The following is a 16,145-nucleotide window of genomic DNA, read 5'->3' as shown; positions in this document are numbered from 1 at the left end:
GAATTAAAAGACTGTTTCTCGATTTTATCTTGGATTTAGCTGAGGAAGTATAATATCCTGGATCTAGCTGAGGAAAACAAAAAGATAAACTTACAAATACTTTGCAGGTCAATATGAACACTTAAAATATTAAATTACAGTGTTACATTGTTTATTCTAGAAAAAGAAGGAAGCAAGGGTTTGTGAGGGAAGGTTTCTAAATGTAGCAGACTTCAAAATATACTAAAATGAAAGTTACCACAACTACATATGATTTTCATATATATATATATTCAATATGTAGAGAGAAAGGGAGCAGTGAAATAAACTAGGGATTCCAGAAATAAATTCAGTTTCTCAGGAGCAAATTATATGAGAATTGGAAAACAAAGGGGAACAGGATTGCTTTTTACTAATTGCCGCTGAAAAAGGGAAGTTTGTATGCAGATTATTTAAGGTCTGTTTTTCATACTTTGAACCTTACATGCCAGCCAAATAAAAGAGCTAAGCAGGAAAAAACTTAGAAGAAAGCAGATTAAGATTTGTTTCACCTGCAGAGAGGAGCTAAATTCAGCTGTTGAAGAATTGTTCTTAATGACCAGAGAAAGGTTTAACGGTATTAGAAAACATTCAGGCAGTAACAAGTGTGCAGTCAAGGTGGTCACAGAGCGCTCTGAGTACTGTGAGGCCTGCCAAGTTATTTTGACTGAGGGAATGGAGGGCACCTTCTTAGAGGAGGCAAGATGTGGACTGAGCCTTAAAGGAGGTACTGTGGAACTTCCTTGGGCAGCTGTTGGAGGATTGGAGAGGAGTAAAAGTCATCTGGACTGGGCTTCCCTGGTGGCGCAGTGGTTGAGAGTCCGCCTGCTGATGCAGGGGACACAGGTTCGTGCCCTGGTCCAGGAAGATCCCACGCGCCGCAGAGCGGCTAGGCCCGTGAGCCATGGCCGCTGAGCCTGCGCGTCTGGAGCCTGTGCTCCGCAACGGGAGAGGACACAACAGTCAGAGGCCCGTGTAGCAAAAAAAAAAAAAAAAAAAAGTCATCTGGACAGAGAATAATTTCACAGTGTTAGAGAGGCGGGAAAACTAAATGCAGATTCTCAACAGTAGGTAACCTGGCAGGGTAAGTGGGGACCAGATCATAAGATAAGATGGTCAGTTGAGAAGAGAAAGATCAAATGTGGGGAGAGCAGCTGAACTCCAGGTGAGAGATAATGAGGACCCAAACCAGGGAAGGTTCGACGGGAGAGACATTGTGAAGGCAGATAGGCAAGGTTTGGTCACTGTCCCTCACCCCAAGGCATCTTTTCTAAGGTAGCCAAAGCATCAGGGTCTGCGTGCTTCATCAGGGCTTTATTGGCCCGTGTCATTGGCCTGTGCAGAGGTGGTCTGTGAGAAGCAGTCCTGTGGAATTTGTCTTGGGCCGTATTCATGCCCATCTGTGATGAAATCTATGAGAACCCTTGGAGAAATTCCTGATTTTGGTGTCAGAATTTCACCTGAAGAATTAGTTTGCTTTTACATTTTGGACACTCAGTTATGTGACTCTTTTCATCTTAGTGATGATTGCTAGAAAGTTTAGTTAGAGACAAATTTATGGGCTGACTTTTTGCTAACTTCTGTATCTTCAAGGAATACATTTTTGTGTTATCTTTCCTGGCTCTACTTTCTGTTTCTGTTTCTCTCCGTGTTTTGTTTTGTTTATCATTTTCTATGTTATTGTGCTGAACTGTGTTTACCTTTTGTATAGACTTCCGATATTTTTTGGAAGAAAGTATATGTGAATATATATATTTGTGTTACACCTATAAAATCAGTAAAACCAAATAAAAATGATAAAGCCCAGTGTTAGAGGGGCTGTGGAGAAACAAGCACACCTACATGGCTAATGACTGTACTTGGAGTTTCTGAAGCAATGGATGTTTAGAGCTGTAAAGTTGTCCAGACTTACTAAGCTGTTAATGCCGCTTTTGAAAATGAATCACAAAGAAATAACCTAAAAGAAACAGTCTTCGCATAGTTGTTAATAGCTGCAATATATAATTAGCAAAAAGAGGGAAAGAACGCAGGTACACAGTGGTAGAAGTGGTTAAATAAATCGGTTAATATAATGGAATATTATAAAGCCATCAGATGGTTAAGTAGATTAGATAAATCAAAATGTACATAAACATGCAAATTATCAAAATATGCATTGTACCCATATAAAAATGTGTATATACAGCAAAAAGAAGTGAGAGGTCATGGAATGTTGTAAATAATGTTAATGGACAGGCTTTTCTCCCCTGCAGCATTAATTTAATTTGTAAGTACTTTTGCGATTAGTTCAAGGAGTGGGTTTTGTAAAATACAGAGCTTTCCTCGTGGTCTTTCTTCAGCTACTAAGCAGACTCTTTGTCCCTTTGTTTCAGGATTTAAGCATTGAGGAACAGTCAGAGTGTACCCAGGATTTTTACCAGAATGTGGCTGAGAGAATGCAGACTCGTGGAAAAGGTAATACCTTGTTAGCCTGCCTTTGAGGGATTGCTGGTAGTTGCATAGGGCCTACTGCTGAGTCTCTTAGCAGTTTCCCTCTTTCTCAAAAGACTTGGTTGGTTTGCCTGCTCTGTTCTGTAAATTACTCCACTGACATTCAGGTAGCTGGTGTTATACTTAACAGTGTCTTTGAATACCACCATGTATATCATTCCAAGATAATTAAGCAATTGGATAATTTCTTGAGCAATGTTTAATAATTTCATTAGGGATAGGGACAGATTAAAACCCCTTGGGAGGCTTCTAAATGAAACCCCCATCTTGGAATTGCCATCTTGATGAGTCATTATTCATGGCCATGTGTTCCTCATGTGAGTTGGGGCAGGAAAGAAATTGAGAACCGCTGGCCGTGCTTTAGGTTTTTAGGGATTCTTCTTGAATTTGACTTGCATTGATGTAGATTTTAGCGTGTACTTAGCGTACATGTATATCTGAGAAATCTGCCCTATGTGTATACCTCAGAGCAACCCCTAAGGTTTCATAGGAAACCTCAGAAAAATGAAAGGGTGAGTCTTGCCAGCATTCATCAGTCTTGGGAATTTCATGTGCTTTTCTAATGTAGCAATAGGGAATGACCCATGCCGAGGTCTTCCCACTTGGCAGGGTGTACAACTGTTAGGTCCTGCCATACAGTTTAAGTTAGAAGTAGGGGTTCTATGAAAGGCAGCCCCAAAAGTTGAGGTAATTTTTTAAAGGGTACTTTTTAATGTAACATCTTATACTTTTGTTTCTGAGTATATTTAATGTATTTCTGGTAAATTAGTTTTCTGCTACATTGAAAGTACTGTGAAAACATACTTTTAATTTTAAATGTTCATCCTTCATTCAAATATCCATTTGGATATTTCAGTGCCTCCAGAAAGAGTTGAGAAGATAATGGATCAGATTGAAAAGTACATCATGACTCGTCTCTATAAATATGTGTTCTGTCCAGAAACTACTGATGATGAGAAGAAAGATCTCGCTATTCAAAAAAGGATCAGGTAGCTGATTGTTCTGCTTTTTCTTGTTGTTATTTATTTACTACCTCCTGTTGGAAGAACGCATTGCAGGAAAACAGGACACTTGAGTTTCAAACCTTCAGAGCAAGTAACAGCTTAGGTACCTGCCATCCTTAGCATATAAACTCCTTTGTGGTGTCAGAAAGAAAAGGAATGTGGTAAATTGACAGGATGAAAAGGCTTAAGTCACCATCTTGCTTATTCATTTGAATCCAGGCAGCTTTAGATAAGAGCCGTGTTTGATATGTGAGACCGTTTAAATCCCCCAGATCTCCAAGGAACAGGAGGAGATTTCATTGTTTTCTCATTGCACTGCACTAACTACCTTGTCAGGCAGGAAGCTGTGAGTGTCCACATCAGGGCAGTGTGTGTCGTTTCTCCTCATTCCTACCACGGGTGCTCGTGGTTTGATTCAGCCGTTCCTCCAGTCGCATCTTTCCGCTACCACTGGGTTGCTAACACTTCGCAAAGCACCCACTCTTCCATGGCCAGAAGAGTGAGCCCCAGTGCTCTGCATTCCAATGGCAGCAAAACACTGAGGAAAGAGGCCGTCTACATGGGGGAACAGGGCCAAGCCTGAGCATGATGAGGTGCTTCTGGAGGAGAGGGGCCTAGGAATCGCAAATGGGGTTCCCAGACAGCGGGGCTGGTAATTGGTAGCTTTGTACTTGATGATGTCTCACCAGAAGTGAGGAGTTGATCTTGGGAAGATGGAAGACAGAGCCAGAAGTAACTAGGTGGGCTTTGGACTGAGGTGCAGGATGAGAGTGTTAGTCAAGCAGGTGGTGAGGGTCAGCAGCAGAATCTCTGGAGCAAAGGTAGCATGTGACCAGGAACGTCAGTGATTCAGGCAGAGGTGACACATGCTTGTTGACCTCTTACTCAGGCTCTGGTGTGCCTCAGAAGTCGAGGGCAGAGCCGAAAAGGCAACAGTAAGGCCAGGGAGCAGCAGAGGCTTCTCAGATCCTCATTCAAGTATCAAGTGCTTTTCAATCATAGTATAATCTCATTTCAGCTGGTAAAATTGTCTTCTGCTTTCTTGTGATAAGTGCAGAAGAGAAGCCTTGTTTTAGGATTCCAGTTACTTCGGCACATCAGCTGAGCTCCTAGCATGTGCGTGTGCCTGGGATTGCCTGATTAGTCAGGGGTGCCCCATCCCCATTCCCTTAACTGAGGAAATGGCAAGGTAATTGCTTACAGTCCATCCTTGGAACTTTTTTTCACTGTCTCTCTCTCTTTCTCTCTCTCGGTAGAGCCCTGCACTGGGTTACACCTCAGATGCTTTGTGTCCCTGTTAATGAAGAAATTCCAGAAGTGTCTGATATGGTGGTGAAAGCAATTACAGGTCAGTGAAACTGAGAGCTTTTATATTTGGATGCTTTTCCCTTGAAGTTAGCATTTGGCTTTATAAATCTATACTTATTTCAGTGAGTAAAAAGACAGTGTTCCTAAAGTACTTTTAAAATGCAAACTGCCAAAGCTATGTTGGAATGTGGTAAAAGTGATTTAAGAGTGTTAGTTTTATGAATTTGAAGCATGCAGATTGGCAGGTAAACCACTTTCCCCCTTCATTTTCCATGACTTATTTCTTGAGCATTGAACTAAAGCCAAATACAGCTAGGGTAAATTTCTTAAAACTCAGTTGCATTTATATATTCAAAATAATTTTGAGAGGTGGAATTGGTGAGGTAGGGTCATGCCCAAGCTAGAATTATATATTAAAATGATGCCTCTAGGGACTTCACTGGTGGCACAGTGGTTAAGACTCTGCCCTCCCAGGTTCGATCCCTGGTCGGGGATCTAGATGCCACATGCATGCTGCAGCTAAGAGTTCGCATGCCACAACTAAGGAGCCTGCAAGCCGCCACTGAGGAGCCAGTGAGCCGCAACTAAGACCCAGTACAACTAAATTAAAAAAAATATATATATATATATATATATGTGTGTGTGTGTGTGTGTGTGTATTTTTTAAGAAATCTAAGAAATCTTTGTCTATGACAAGATCATAAAGTTTAAAAAAAAATGATGCCTCTAATTAGTTGTTCATCAGAGATGTGCTTTGAATTACTTTTCTGGTTTGTTCAAGAAGTAAATGAAGTGCCCTAAATCGATGTGGCTCTGACATGCTGGACAGGTCCAGGCATCTAATAAGGTTTCTGTTTCTTATTCATAGGAATAATCCAGCAGAAGTGCAACACAAAAGTTTAAAAAAAAAAAACCTCCTAATGGAGAAGACATCCAACTTGCCCAACTTCTTAATTAAGGAGAAGAGTTGGAAAGACTTGATGCTTTAGAGATTGTTAATGAAATTCTGCTGGGAAGGAGAGTGGGCCAGCTGATGTTAGCCATGCTGGAGGCGCGCCATTAAGTAGGCTCCACTGGTTTTCAGAACCAGAGACTCAAGTTACGGGAAGAAATGGTGGGGGGGGGGGTTGCTTCAGATACTCTCAGGGTTGGAAGGGAGGTGAGGCTGTCACAGAAACTTAGCTTCAAGGCCCCTCTAGGGACTGAATTATCTCCCGGTTAACATGATTCTTCCACTTTCTCAGGTTCTGCTTCTCTTTGTACGTCTTTACATTTCAGCTCTCATTAAGAAATGAATTATTTTCTGTATTTCCCTTTGCAGAGTTTAATTGGCCTCACTAAATACTGTCCACTTTGTTGTTCAGAGCTTTTCTTCTAGGCTACTCATGGGTCCCATGAATGACTACTTTGGGTCAAGACCCACCTCCAACCCCACCTTTTGCTCAGGGAACATCCGTAAGAGATCAAAGATGAAGCCTGAAACTTGTACTTAAGTTTTCCCCAAAAAATGGTTCTGAAGAACCTAGGGGCAGGACAGGAATAAAGACGCAGACGTAGAGAATGGACTTGAGGACATGGGGAGGGGGAAGGGTAAGCTGAGACGAAGTGAGAGAGTGGCATGGACATATATACACTATCAAACGTAAAATAGATAGCTAGTGGGAAGCAGCTGCATAGCACAGGGAGATGAGCTCCGTGCTTTGTGACCCCTCTAGGTGGTCACAAAGCTTGGAGGGTGGGAGGGAGATAGGGAGGGGGGGAGGGAGATGCAAGAGGAAGGAGATATGGGGATATATGTACACGTATAGCTGATTCACTTTGTTATACAGCTGAAACTAACACACCATTGTAAAGCAACTATACTCCAATAAAGATGTTAAAAAAGAATTTGAGAGGTGGAACTTTTCTCTTGAGGCATCTAAGATGGTGTTTCAAGAGATCTTTTGATAGTAAAAATACAGCCACAAAATTTTAAAAGCCTTCTCACTCTCTCATCTTAGCCCCCTCTTCTTGCCAATCCAAGTGCAGACACATTCTGTCTCTGAGGACCAAAGTTTATATGATCACTTTCTTCCTACTCTAAACTTGTCAGCCTTAGAAAGGACAGTCTGTAACAACGGTCTTAAATATGGAGATAATCAGTGACATTTCTCCAAATTGTCCTGTGTGCTACTAATCAGTACTGTCACTTTTGTTTATAAATACACTGAGTTGAGGCCTTTGCCATTTCTGTTTACCTCTGTCTTCTAGTGAGTGGAACCCCCGGATGCTACTAAATATCCTGCAGTGCACAGGACAGTCCACTACGACAGAATTATCCAGTCCAGATGTCAGTAGTGCCCAGGTTGACTGACCTAGAAGTACAGCCTACTTTGTTTTCAAAACCCCATTAAAGATAAGCCTGGACATCTGCTAAGATAGAGTAACCACACTCAACCCTATCTTTCATACTAATTAAAAGCCCTGAACAGAAGGTGCAAAGCAGTATCTGAGGACTCTGAAAAGTAAATAATAGCAGGTAGATTGGGAAGAGGGAAGGTTATTACTAGAGGAACAACTAATACAGTGGTGAGTTTCCTGTTTTGTTTACTTTTCTTTCCATGTCTCCTAGTTTAGACTTTAGCGCAGTGCAAATCATGGAACTGCTCATTGGGGTGGGCGATCCAGAAACAAAAAGAAACTTCTCTCAGACTAAAGGATACTTAGGAAGGGTGGTGTTCGCAACAAGATGAAGAGTGTGGGAGAAATCCCTTGGGTTTTCCCCTTTATTCTCCTTCCTTTTCCTTCTGTTCTCTTCCTTTTTACACTACTGGCCCTGCTCCTTGGCAGTGGCAGCTACACATGCATCCAGATAAAAAGTACAGATAGGCCTCGGAGGTATTGCGGGTACGGTTTCCGACCACTGCAATAAAGCAAATATCGCAATAAAGTGAGTCACACGAATTTTTTGGTTTCCCAGTGCATATAAAAGTTATGTTTACACTATACTGTAGTCTATTCAGTGTGCAATAGCATTATGTCTTAAAAAACTATATACATACCTTAATTAAAAAATACTTTATTGCTAAAAATGCCAAAGCAGTTACTATGATAACATCAAAGATCACAGATCATGATAGCAAATATAATAGTAATGAAAATGTTTGAAGTATGCAAGAATTACCAAAATGTGACACAGAGACATGAAATGAGCAAATGCTGTTGGAAAAATGGTGCTGAGAGACTTGCTTGACGCAGGTTGCCACAAACCTTCAATCTTTAAAAAGCACAATATCTGTGAAGTGCAATAACATGATGTATGCCTGTAATTCACATTTCATTCATTTTAAAACTTAAAGAATAAAGATTGATGAGAAAATGGTTAAATGTTTGAAATAGAGAATGAAAACCAACAGTAAAAGGCAGAAGGCTAAATTGGATGAAAATGGTATAAAAAATATACATTTCCCCAGATCTTTTTGGTAATAAGTTCTATTTAAATAGAAAAAGAAATAGACTGAGACATAGTAACAATAATTACAACCCAGAATTAAAAGATTAAAGGAACTAAACAATAAAACAAAAATTATATCATTCATACAATAGACAGGTAAGTGGGGGAATGGGAATATTAATAAGTTACAATCAGGCCTCTGCACTGTCCAGTGTTCCTGTTCCACACACATTAGTCTTCCATGGCTGGTGGTCCTGTGAGGGTTTCCCCAGGTAGCTGACCTCAGGGATGAGAGCTAAGAGCAGAAAGAACTCTTTGGCACGTACCACCATCCCATGTAAATCTGGAACTTATATTCCTGCTAATGGCAAGAAATTGGTGTCAAATTAAGCTGCCTCAGCTCTTTTCTTTCATGATGTTCTAGACTGCAACCGACGTGTCCATCTTCAAAGGCACACACCTGCCCTCCTCTTGTGTTGTTCTGACAGTGCTGAGGTTGTACTTGATTATTCCTCATTGCCCCCTAGTCTTTGTGACAAAGAATGAACTTATAAGAGCCCACCAGATGGACTTAGTGGTAGTTAAGGGCAGTGAAATATTTCTGAGAGAAATAAAATATTGTTTATGAGGTTAAATGTATACCCATGCTCATCCTCTCTGCTAACCAGCAGGTTATAAGTGTCATAAAGGTGTTGTAGACATTCGTTGCTACTGGAGATTTACATGCCACGAGGACTGGCCACCATGGACCTCCATGTGATGGATTTCAGCCGTTTGCACTTTGATATCCAGTACAGAGATGCCTTGTATCAATATAGTAGCCACATTTCTAAAAAGCATAATGCAAATGAGGCCTTCTAAACTGAGTTTTACAATGTATTAAGAGGAAAAAAAACAGTAAAGAGACTCTGCTTATTTCTCTGTGGAGCTCATAAACACTTGTACCATCATGATTAAAAGAATGGGCTTTAGAGTCAGATAGACTTGACTTCATATCCCCCCTATGTCCCTTTTTATTGTATGATCTGGGGCGAATCACTGAACCTTTCTGAACCTCAGTTCCCTTAATAATAATAGTGCACATGCATAATCTGGGGATGGAGAGAAATATGCTTGTAGAGCACAGTGAGTAGGGCCTGGCTCATCGTCATGTGTTCCCTAAGCGTGAGCTAGTATCTACTGTTGTTAGAGTCTAAGGTTTTCATACACTAAGTTAACTGGTGGAGAAGGGGTTAGCGAGGGTACCTCTGTAACTTAGTAGATAAAATATGATTATCCCAATGCCTCTTTGATGTAATGACTTTCTCATTGGAAGCAGCATCTTTTCTCCTTTACAGATATCATTGAAATGGATTCTAAGCGTGTGCCCCGGGATAAGTTGGCCTGCATCACCAAGTGCAGCAAGCACATCTTCAATGCCATCAAGGTCACCAAGAACGAGCCAGCTTCAGCTGATGACTTCTTACCCACTCTCATCTACATTGTTCTGAAGGGCAACCCCCCACGCCTTCAGTCCAATATCCAGTATATCACCCGCTTCTGCAACCCAAGCCGATTGATGACTGGAGAGGATGGCTACTATTTCACCAACCTGGTGAGTATCTGATTTCTTGGTGTTGCAGAGAAGAAGCAAGAAGGTATTTATTTTAAGGATGTGACAGGTCACTCACAGGCCTGTGACACATTAGTGCTCCTGAGTTGAGGGGTCAGCATAGCTGAGGATGCTTGCTTGGTGTCACAGAAGCACATGTGACCAGGCCATGCACACATGCCACCTTCTGGGGCTTAGCCATTGTGGTTCCCCTACAGGACACATGACGGCCACATTGAGGAGTCTCTGCTGCTGCTGGGCATTTGCCTCTGGGCTCCTGGGTATAAGAGCCTTTCACTTAGTTGGTTGTTTCAACCATGAGTAAGTCAGATCTTGGACTCATTCCTTTATTAAAAGACTTAATATTTATTTTTTGTTTTATTTTTACAAGTTACGTCTTAAAACTGAATACTGAGATATTTTAAGAAAGCATCAGGTTAGAGGATGTGAAATGATTTTCAGCTATTGTTTTTCTACAGTGCTAATTAACTCTAGGCAGAACAGTAGTAAAGTATGCACATCTCAGTTATAAGGCAGAATACTTCCTTTTACTGACCGCTGGACTACTGCTTGTTTGCTTTAGACTAGATTTATTGTCAAGCCAGTGAATTTGAGCCTCGAGACACCCTGTGTTCTCTGTTTCCTGTGCTGGAAGTTGTACAGGGTGATAGGTAAGCAGGGGAGGCCAGGTTACATAAGGAAGCATTTCTGGTGAATTGTCTAAAAAAGATGGGTACTTGAATCACCTGCACTCTGCAGCCTCCCAGCCCCCTGACCTATAGCCTTTACGGTGTTTGCATCTTCTTTCTTCATCCTCTTCTTGCCTGACTCAGAGTCTGGCTTCTACTCCCACTGCCCCAATGAAACTGCTGTGGCAAAAGTAAAAAACCTGCCAGTTGCCAAATCTCATGGGAACTGTCAGTTTCACTTCACTTCTTTAACACTCCTCATGACTCCTTCCTTCTGGAACTTCTCATGCGCCTTGGCTTCCATAATTCCACTCCATCTTCCTGGGTTCTTCTTAGGCCTCGTGTCCTCCACTTGCCCTAGAATGAGTTATTCCCTGGGGTTCTGTCCTCTGTGCATCTCTCTCCCTAGACTATCTCCTCTGGTCGTAATTCTGCCGGTCACCTGTACAGTGAGGACAGGCAGGTCACCTGTTTTGACCTCACACTAAGCTCCACTCCCAGCTGTTTATCGCGCCTCAGATTTAATTTGTTCAAAACTGAAACTGCTTTCCCATCAAATGTTTCTTTCTTTTCCAATATACACTATCTCCATTAGTGGCATTACCGCACATCTACTCCCCTAAGCCAGGAATGTTAGAATCGTCTTAGATGCCTCCTCTTTCCAGATAACGGGCTGCAGCGATTCCACACACATAGTGTGAGCCCATGGGGAAGGGTCAGACGGGCACATTATCATCAGATGAGTCTGTTGAAATAGATTTGCTAAATATTCTTTAAGGAGGTGATTCGCTTTTTTATGAATAATAAGGTAAGATCCCATGAATGAGTTTCTCAGAAGAAATTCTGAGAGCTGCCTATTTTCTCCTGTTTATAGTGCATGTTTTTCTTATGAAAATAGCTTTTTTTAAAAAAGTGTGAAAATGGTATGTGCTCCTTGTAGAAAAATTTAATTAAGAAAGTATAACTACCATGTCTATGTCACTCAACATTTGCATTTGTTGTACTAATAATTGCTACCATTTATTCATTGCTTACTACAGACCTGTGAGCTAAGCATGTTACATGTGTTATGTTGTTTAATTCTCACAATACATCTGGGTGGTATTTCCCCCATTTTACAGATGCGGAAACCACAGAGAGCTAAGGTAACTTTTCTAGGGTCACATAGCTCCGGGCTGTCAAAGTGACAGAGGTGGCAATTCACTCAGGCTGTCTGATTTCTAAGCTTATTCTTTTAACCGTTTGATGTTAAAATCTCTCTTCGAGGACCAGAGATCTGTGTGCCACACCAGTACCTGAGGACATGCTCAGTGGCTGGCCGTGCGCTGGGTGGGCCTTGTGGAGCTGGCACGGCCTCAGAAGCAAAGGGCCTTATGGGGCGTGGCCCCCAGATCCTTGGCCGTGGAGCTCCTGGCCACAACAGGGATTCCTCTGCCCTGCAGCATGGCAGGGAAGCAGAGAGCCTCTGACCTCAAGGAACCACACGGGAAACTCTGTGATAACCATTGCAGAACAAATACTGAAGGTGCCTCTTCAAATATTTCACTCTGTACAAGACCCTAGGACCTGCGAACAACCCAAGGAGAGGACGGAATTTCTGACAGACTCGATGGAGATGACAATTAGATTTAATTTTTTTTTTTTTTTAAGGAAGAAATGTATTATTGCAGATGGGGGTATAAAGGAAACAACATGAGTGGCTGTGAAAGTCCATGGAGGCTCATGAGATTATTTTGTCGACTTTTGATTCTGTTTTAAATTCTCCATAATAAAAGGATTTTTAACATTCTATTTGCATATTTGTAGCTTTCCTCATAGAACTATAATAAATAACATTCTCTTCTTTATATTTATAGTGTTGTGCCGTGGCTTTCATTGAGAAATTAGACGCTCAATCTTTGAATTTAAGTCAGGAAGATTTTGATCGATACATGTCTGGCCAGACTTCTCCCAGGAAGCAGGAATCTGAGAATTGGTCTCCTGATGCTTGCTTAGGTGTTAAGCAGATGTATAAGAATTTGGATCTCCTGTCTCAATTGAATGAACGGCAGGAAAGGATTATGAATGAAGCCAAGAAGCTTGAGAAAGACCTAATAGATTGGACGGATGGAATCGCAAAAGAGGTTCAAGACATTGTTGAGAAATACCCGCTTGAAATTAGGCCCCCAAATCAGTCTTTAGCTTCTATTGACTCTGAAAATGTTGAAAATGATAAACTTCCTCCACCATTGCAACCTCAAGTTTATGCAGGATGATGAAAATTTACATGGATAGTATTTATTTGAGCCTAAATTATAGCCAGCCCTTACTACATAGGTCCACTGATTGGGGTCTAGAGTATAACTTAGTTGCTTATAAATATCAGAGCATTTTTAAAGGTACAGTTTGTGGGGATTGTTTTGTTCATTTTGTTTTGTTTTTCCTGTCTGGGGAGACTTAGTAAAAAAAGTACTATTTATTTGAGTCACTGAATAGATTCATTTAAGACTTGTTTGAAAGTTTTGTCTGCAAATCTGTTTTTTCTCCATGATTTTCCTACGTGCTTTCTCTGTGGCATTCAGTGTGTTTTGGATTTGGTTAAATAATTGCCTTTTAAAGGATAAAACAAATGAATGCTACAAAAATGTATGTTTAAGAAAATACAACGGTACCACTGTTCTACAGTTTAAAATAATTTTATAATTGTAAAGATAGAAGATATATTGCTAAGTAAATATGTAAAATTGTAAATATGTGAAAAAAAAAGGAATGGTGTCTACTGTGCATGGCATTTCATGTGTTAATTTTTTTTTTTTAGTTTAAAATGAAGTATATTGAATGTTTGCCTTTAACACCATTTTATTTGGTTTGCCCCACTAAAATGAATCTAGAAGTATTTAGACATACTCCCCTAAAATGTTAACTCCATCGTTACAATGTGTTAGCCCTAACTTCGAGGTCCTGTACAGTCAGAGAATGTGACACTATTGAGGTTGAGGATACTTTTTAGGTCATGTAAAGTTACTGAAGTAACTTGTCAATTGAAGGCTGAACCATGCTTTCGGCACCTCTTTCCTCCTTTCATTCAGCAAATATTTACTGAGCTCTTGGTAAGGGAGGTGGCCCTGGGTCTGGGTCAGAAGACAGGACTGAATAGGTCTCTGCAGATGAGAGCTGATGGGGAATCCCTCTGAGCTTTAAAGTGCAGGGGGGCCTTTCTGCCTCCGTGGTGTAATTTTGATTTTATGGACAACCCAGACACACATCATATAAGCCTCTTTCAGGATTTCTCAACCTCAGTACTATTTGGAGCCTGAGGACTTTTTTGTTTGAGTGCCGCCCCATGCATTGTAGGGTGTTTAGCGGTGTCCCTGGCCTCTACACCCACTAGATGCTAGTAGCAACCCCCCCCCAGTTGTGAAAAATCATCTCCAGACATTGCCAAATGTCTCCTGGGGGACAGAATTGCCCCCAGTTAGGAACTACTGATCTACTTTGTAAGCAAAGGAGTTTTCCTCCTGGTGGGTAATATGATGTAACCAAAGAATATTGCACTAAATGCACAGTATAACGTGAACTGATAGCTTATTCAGTGAGGCTTTACAGCCCCTGGCAGCGTGGAACCTTTTCTAATCCTAATGGAACCTTTCATAACCTAAATACACCATTATGATCCTCCTTGCATTCAGTGATTTCTACAGATTCTCAGTGTACCTGTGAAATTGTAATTCCCAGGGCACCATTTTTGAACAAGATCACATCACACAAGCAGTTAAGAAAGCTTCCTTTGCTTTTCCAGTATGTTTCTAATGGTGTACCACAGATCTGTAGTGCAGTAGTTTTGGAATAAAACTGGGGTGGGTATAAAACTTTTTACCCTTTACTTAAATTAACATATAAAATCCATCACGTTGACACATCTATTGTCCTAAAGCACTGAAGACATGAAGCAGTTAACTGAGTCAGCTGATAGCCAAGCTGACTTGGAATGTAATGAGTTACCATCAAATACAGGGAGAATCTGCTCATAGAAACCTGGGCCCAGATGGTCTTCGTAGAAAGCTTTCCTCTTTTTTCTTTTCTATGTACTTTCTAGGTGCTAATCCAGGTATACACACTCTTAATTCTCCTGGGAATATACCGTTCTTTTAGTCGTTGTACATTATGTTTGTTAAATAAAATGCATATCAGCCTCCCCAAAAAGCTGTCTTCTCTTGACCTCTTACCTATGTTTAAAGTAAATCGTTGAACTGTTTTTTTTGTATATATCTCATATTGGTTGAGTTCTTCATATTTGGACTCTTATATTTCTCTTAAGTCAGCATCAGTACTATGGCCAGAGTTTGTTTTCTCAACAAGAAAGTATTGATATTTTATGTACTATAAATGTGATTAGAATAAACTTTTGGAACAGAAGTCCTTATCAATAAAGTTTCCTGATCCATTCCTCTTCCAAATAGGTTAATTCTTGGTTCTTCATCTTAGGAAAATATACATTATTAGTATTCTCATGTTATTAAGGTTTCCCTTTTAAGCCACAGCCATCATTATCATACTTAAAAATGAAACAGACATTAAATTAATTAAAATTAAGAACAAGAGAAGGATATTTGCTGTCACTACAATTAGCCTTTTTCTGACGCAGTCAGAGAAAGGCACTCAGTCTTCAGACAGAAATAAAGGGGGTTAATCTAATCAATATACAGTTATTATAGCATGGTGTTTGAGGACATGGACTCCAGCTAAAAGGCTTGGATTTGGTTTTGAATTTAGACTCTGCCACTTACTTATTAGCTCTCTGGCCGTGGGCAAGCCTCTCATGTTTCACATTCCTCATCTGTGAAATGGGGGTAATAATGGTACCTGCTTCAAAGGGTTGTGAGGATTAAATGACTTAGAACAGTACCTAGCAATGCTAAGTGCTCAAGTGATCGCTGTTACTTGTACATGACTTTTTTTTTTACACCTTTATTGGAGTATAATTGCTTTACAATGGTGTGTTAGTTTCTGCTTTATAACAAAGTGAATCAGTTACACATATACATATGTTCCCATATCTCTTCCCTCTTGCGTCTCCCTCCCTCCCAGCCTCCCTATCCCACCCTCTAGGTGGTCACAAAGCACCGAGCTGATCTCCCTGTGCTATGCGGCTGCTTCCCACTAGCTATCTACCTTACGTTTGGTAGTGTGTATATGTCCATGCCACTCTCTCACTTCGTCCCAGCTTACCCTTCCCTCTCCCCGTATCCTCAAGTCCATTCTCTAGTAGGTCTGTGTCTTTATTCCTGTCTTACCCCTAGGTTCTTCATGACATTTGTTTTTCTTAAATTCCATATATATGTGTTAGCATACGGTATTTGTCTTTCTCTTTCTGACTTACTTCACATGACTTATATGTAGAAAACCTAAGAACTGATACTGAAACTTTACTAAATTTTACTAAAGTGGTGAGATAAGAAATACTAAAATAGCCATCAAAAGTAACTAAAAAATGACTTTTCTATATTCTCATTACTAGCCAGTTAGCAAATTATAATGGGAAAATTTTATTCACAATAGAAACAAATATAAATCACCTATAAGTAACAAGAGCTTTTAGCATTTATATGAAACAAAATTACAAAATTCAGTGA

At 40.5% G+C, this 16,145-nt stretch overlaps 1 protein-coding gene across 9 annotated transcripts in view; it reads left to right on the top strand.

Annotated features, from left to right (window-relative positions):
* The window catches only part of RABGEF1 (RAB guanine nucleotide exchange factor 1), a 64,988-nt gene extending 50,057 nt beyond the window's left edge, over nucleotides 1-14,931 (top strand). For 5 of the 9 annotated variants that reach the window (XM_022588151.3, XM_089895822.1, XM_089895823.1 and 2 more), the window contains 5 exons: nucleotides 2,391-2,472; nucleotides 3,365-3,497; nucleotides 4,769-4,860; nucleotides 9,591-9,847; nucleotides 12,390-14,931. In XM_022588151.3, the coding sequence (XP_022443859.1) occupies nucleotides 2,391-2,472; nucleotides 3,365-3,497; nucleotides 4,769-4,860; nucleotides 9,591-9,847; nucleotides 12,390-12,788 (963 nt within the window). In that variant the 3' untranslated portion in view covers nucleotides 12,789-14,931. The other 4 variants (XM_089895824.1, XM_089895827.1, XM_089895826.1 and 1 more) reach the window with 4 other exon arrangements.
* The last annotated feature ends 1,214 nt before the right edge of the window (nucleotides 14,932-16,145 follow it).

Source organism: Delphinapterus leucas, chromosome 15, assembly GCF_059928025.1.
Source record: "Delphinapterus leucas isolate spDelLeu-1000000601 "Yukka" chromosome 15, BTC_Dleu_Yukka2, whole genome shotgun sequence".
Taxonomy (NCBI): Eukaryota; Metazoa; Chordata; class Mammalia; order Artiodactyla; family Monodontidae; genus Delphinapterus; species Delphinapterus leucas.
The sequence above is the reverse complement of the archived record's forward strand: the minus strand, read 5'-3'. Positions and strand labels throughout refer to the sequence as shown.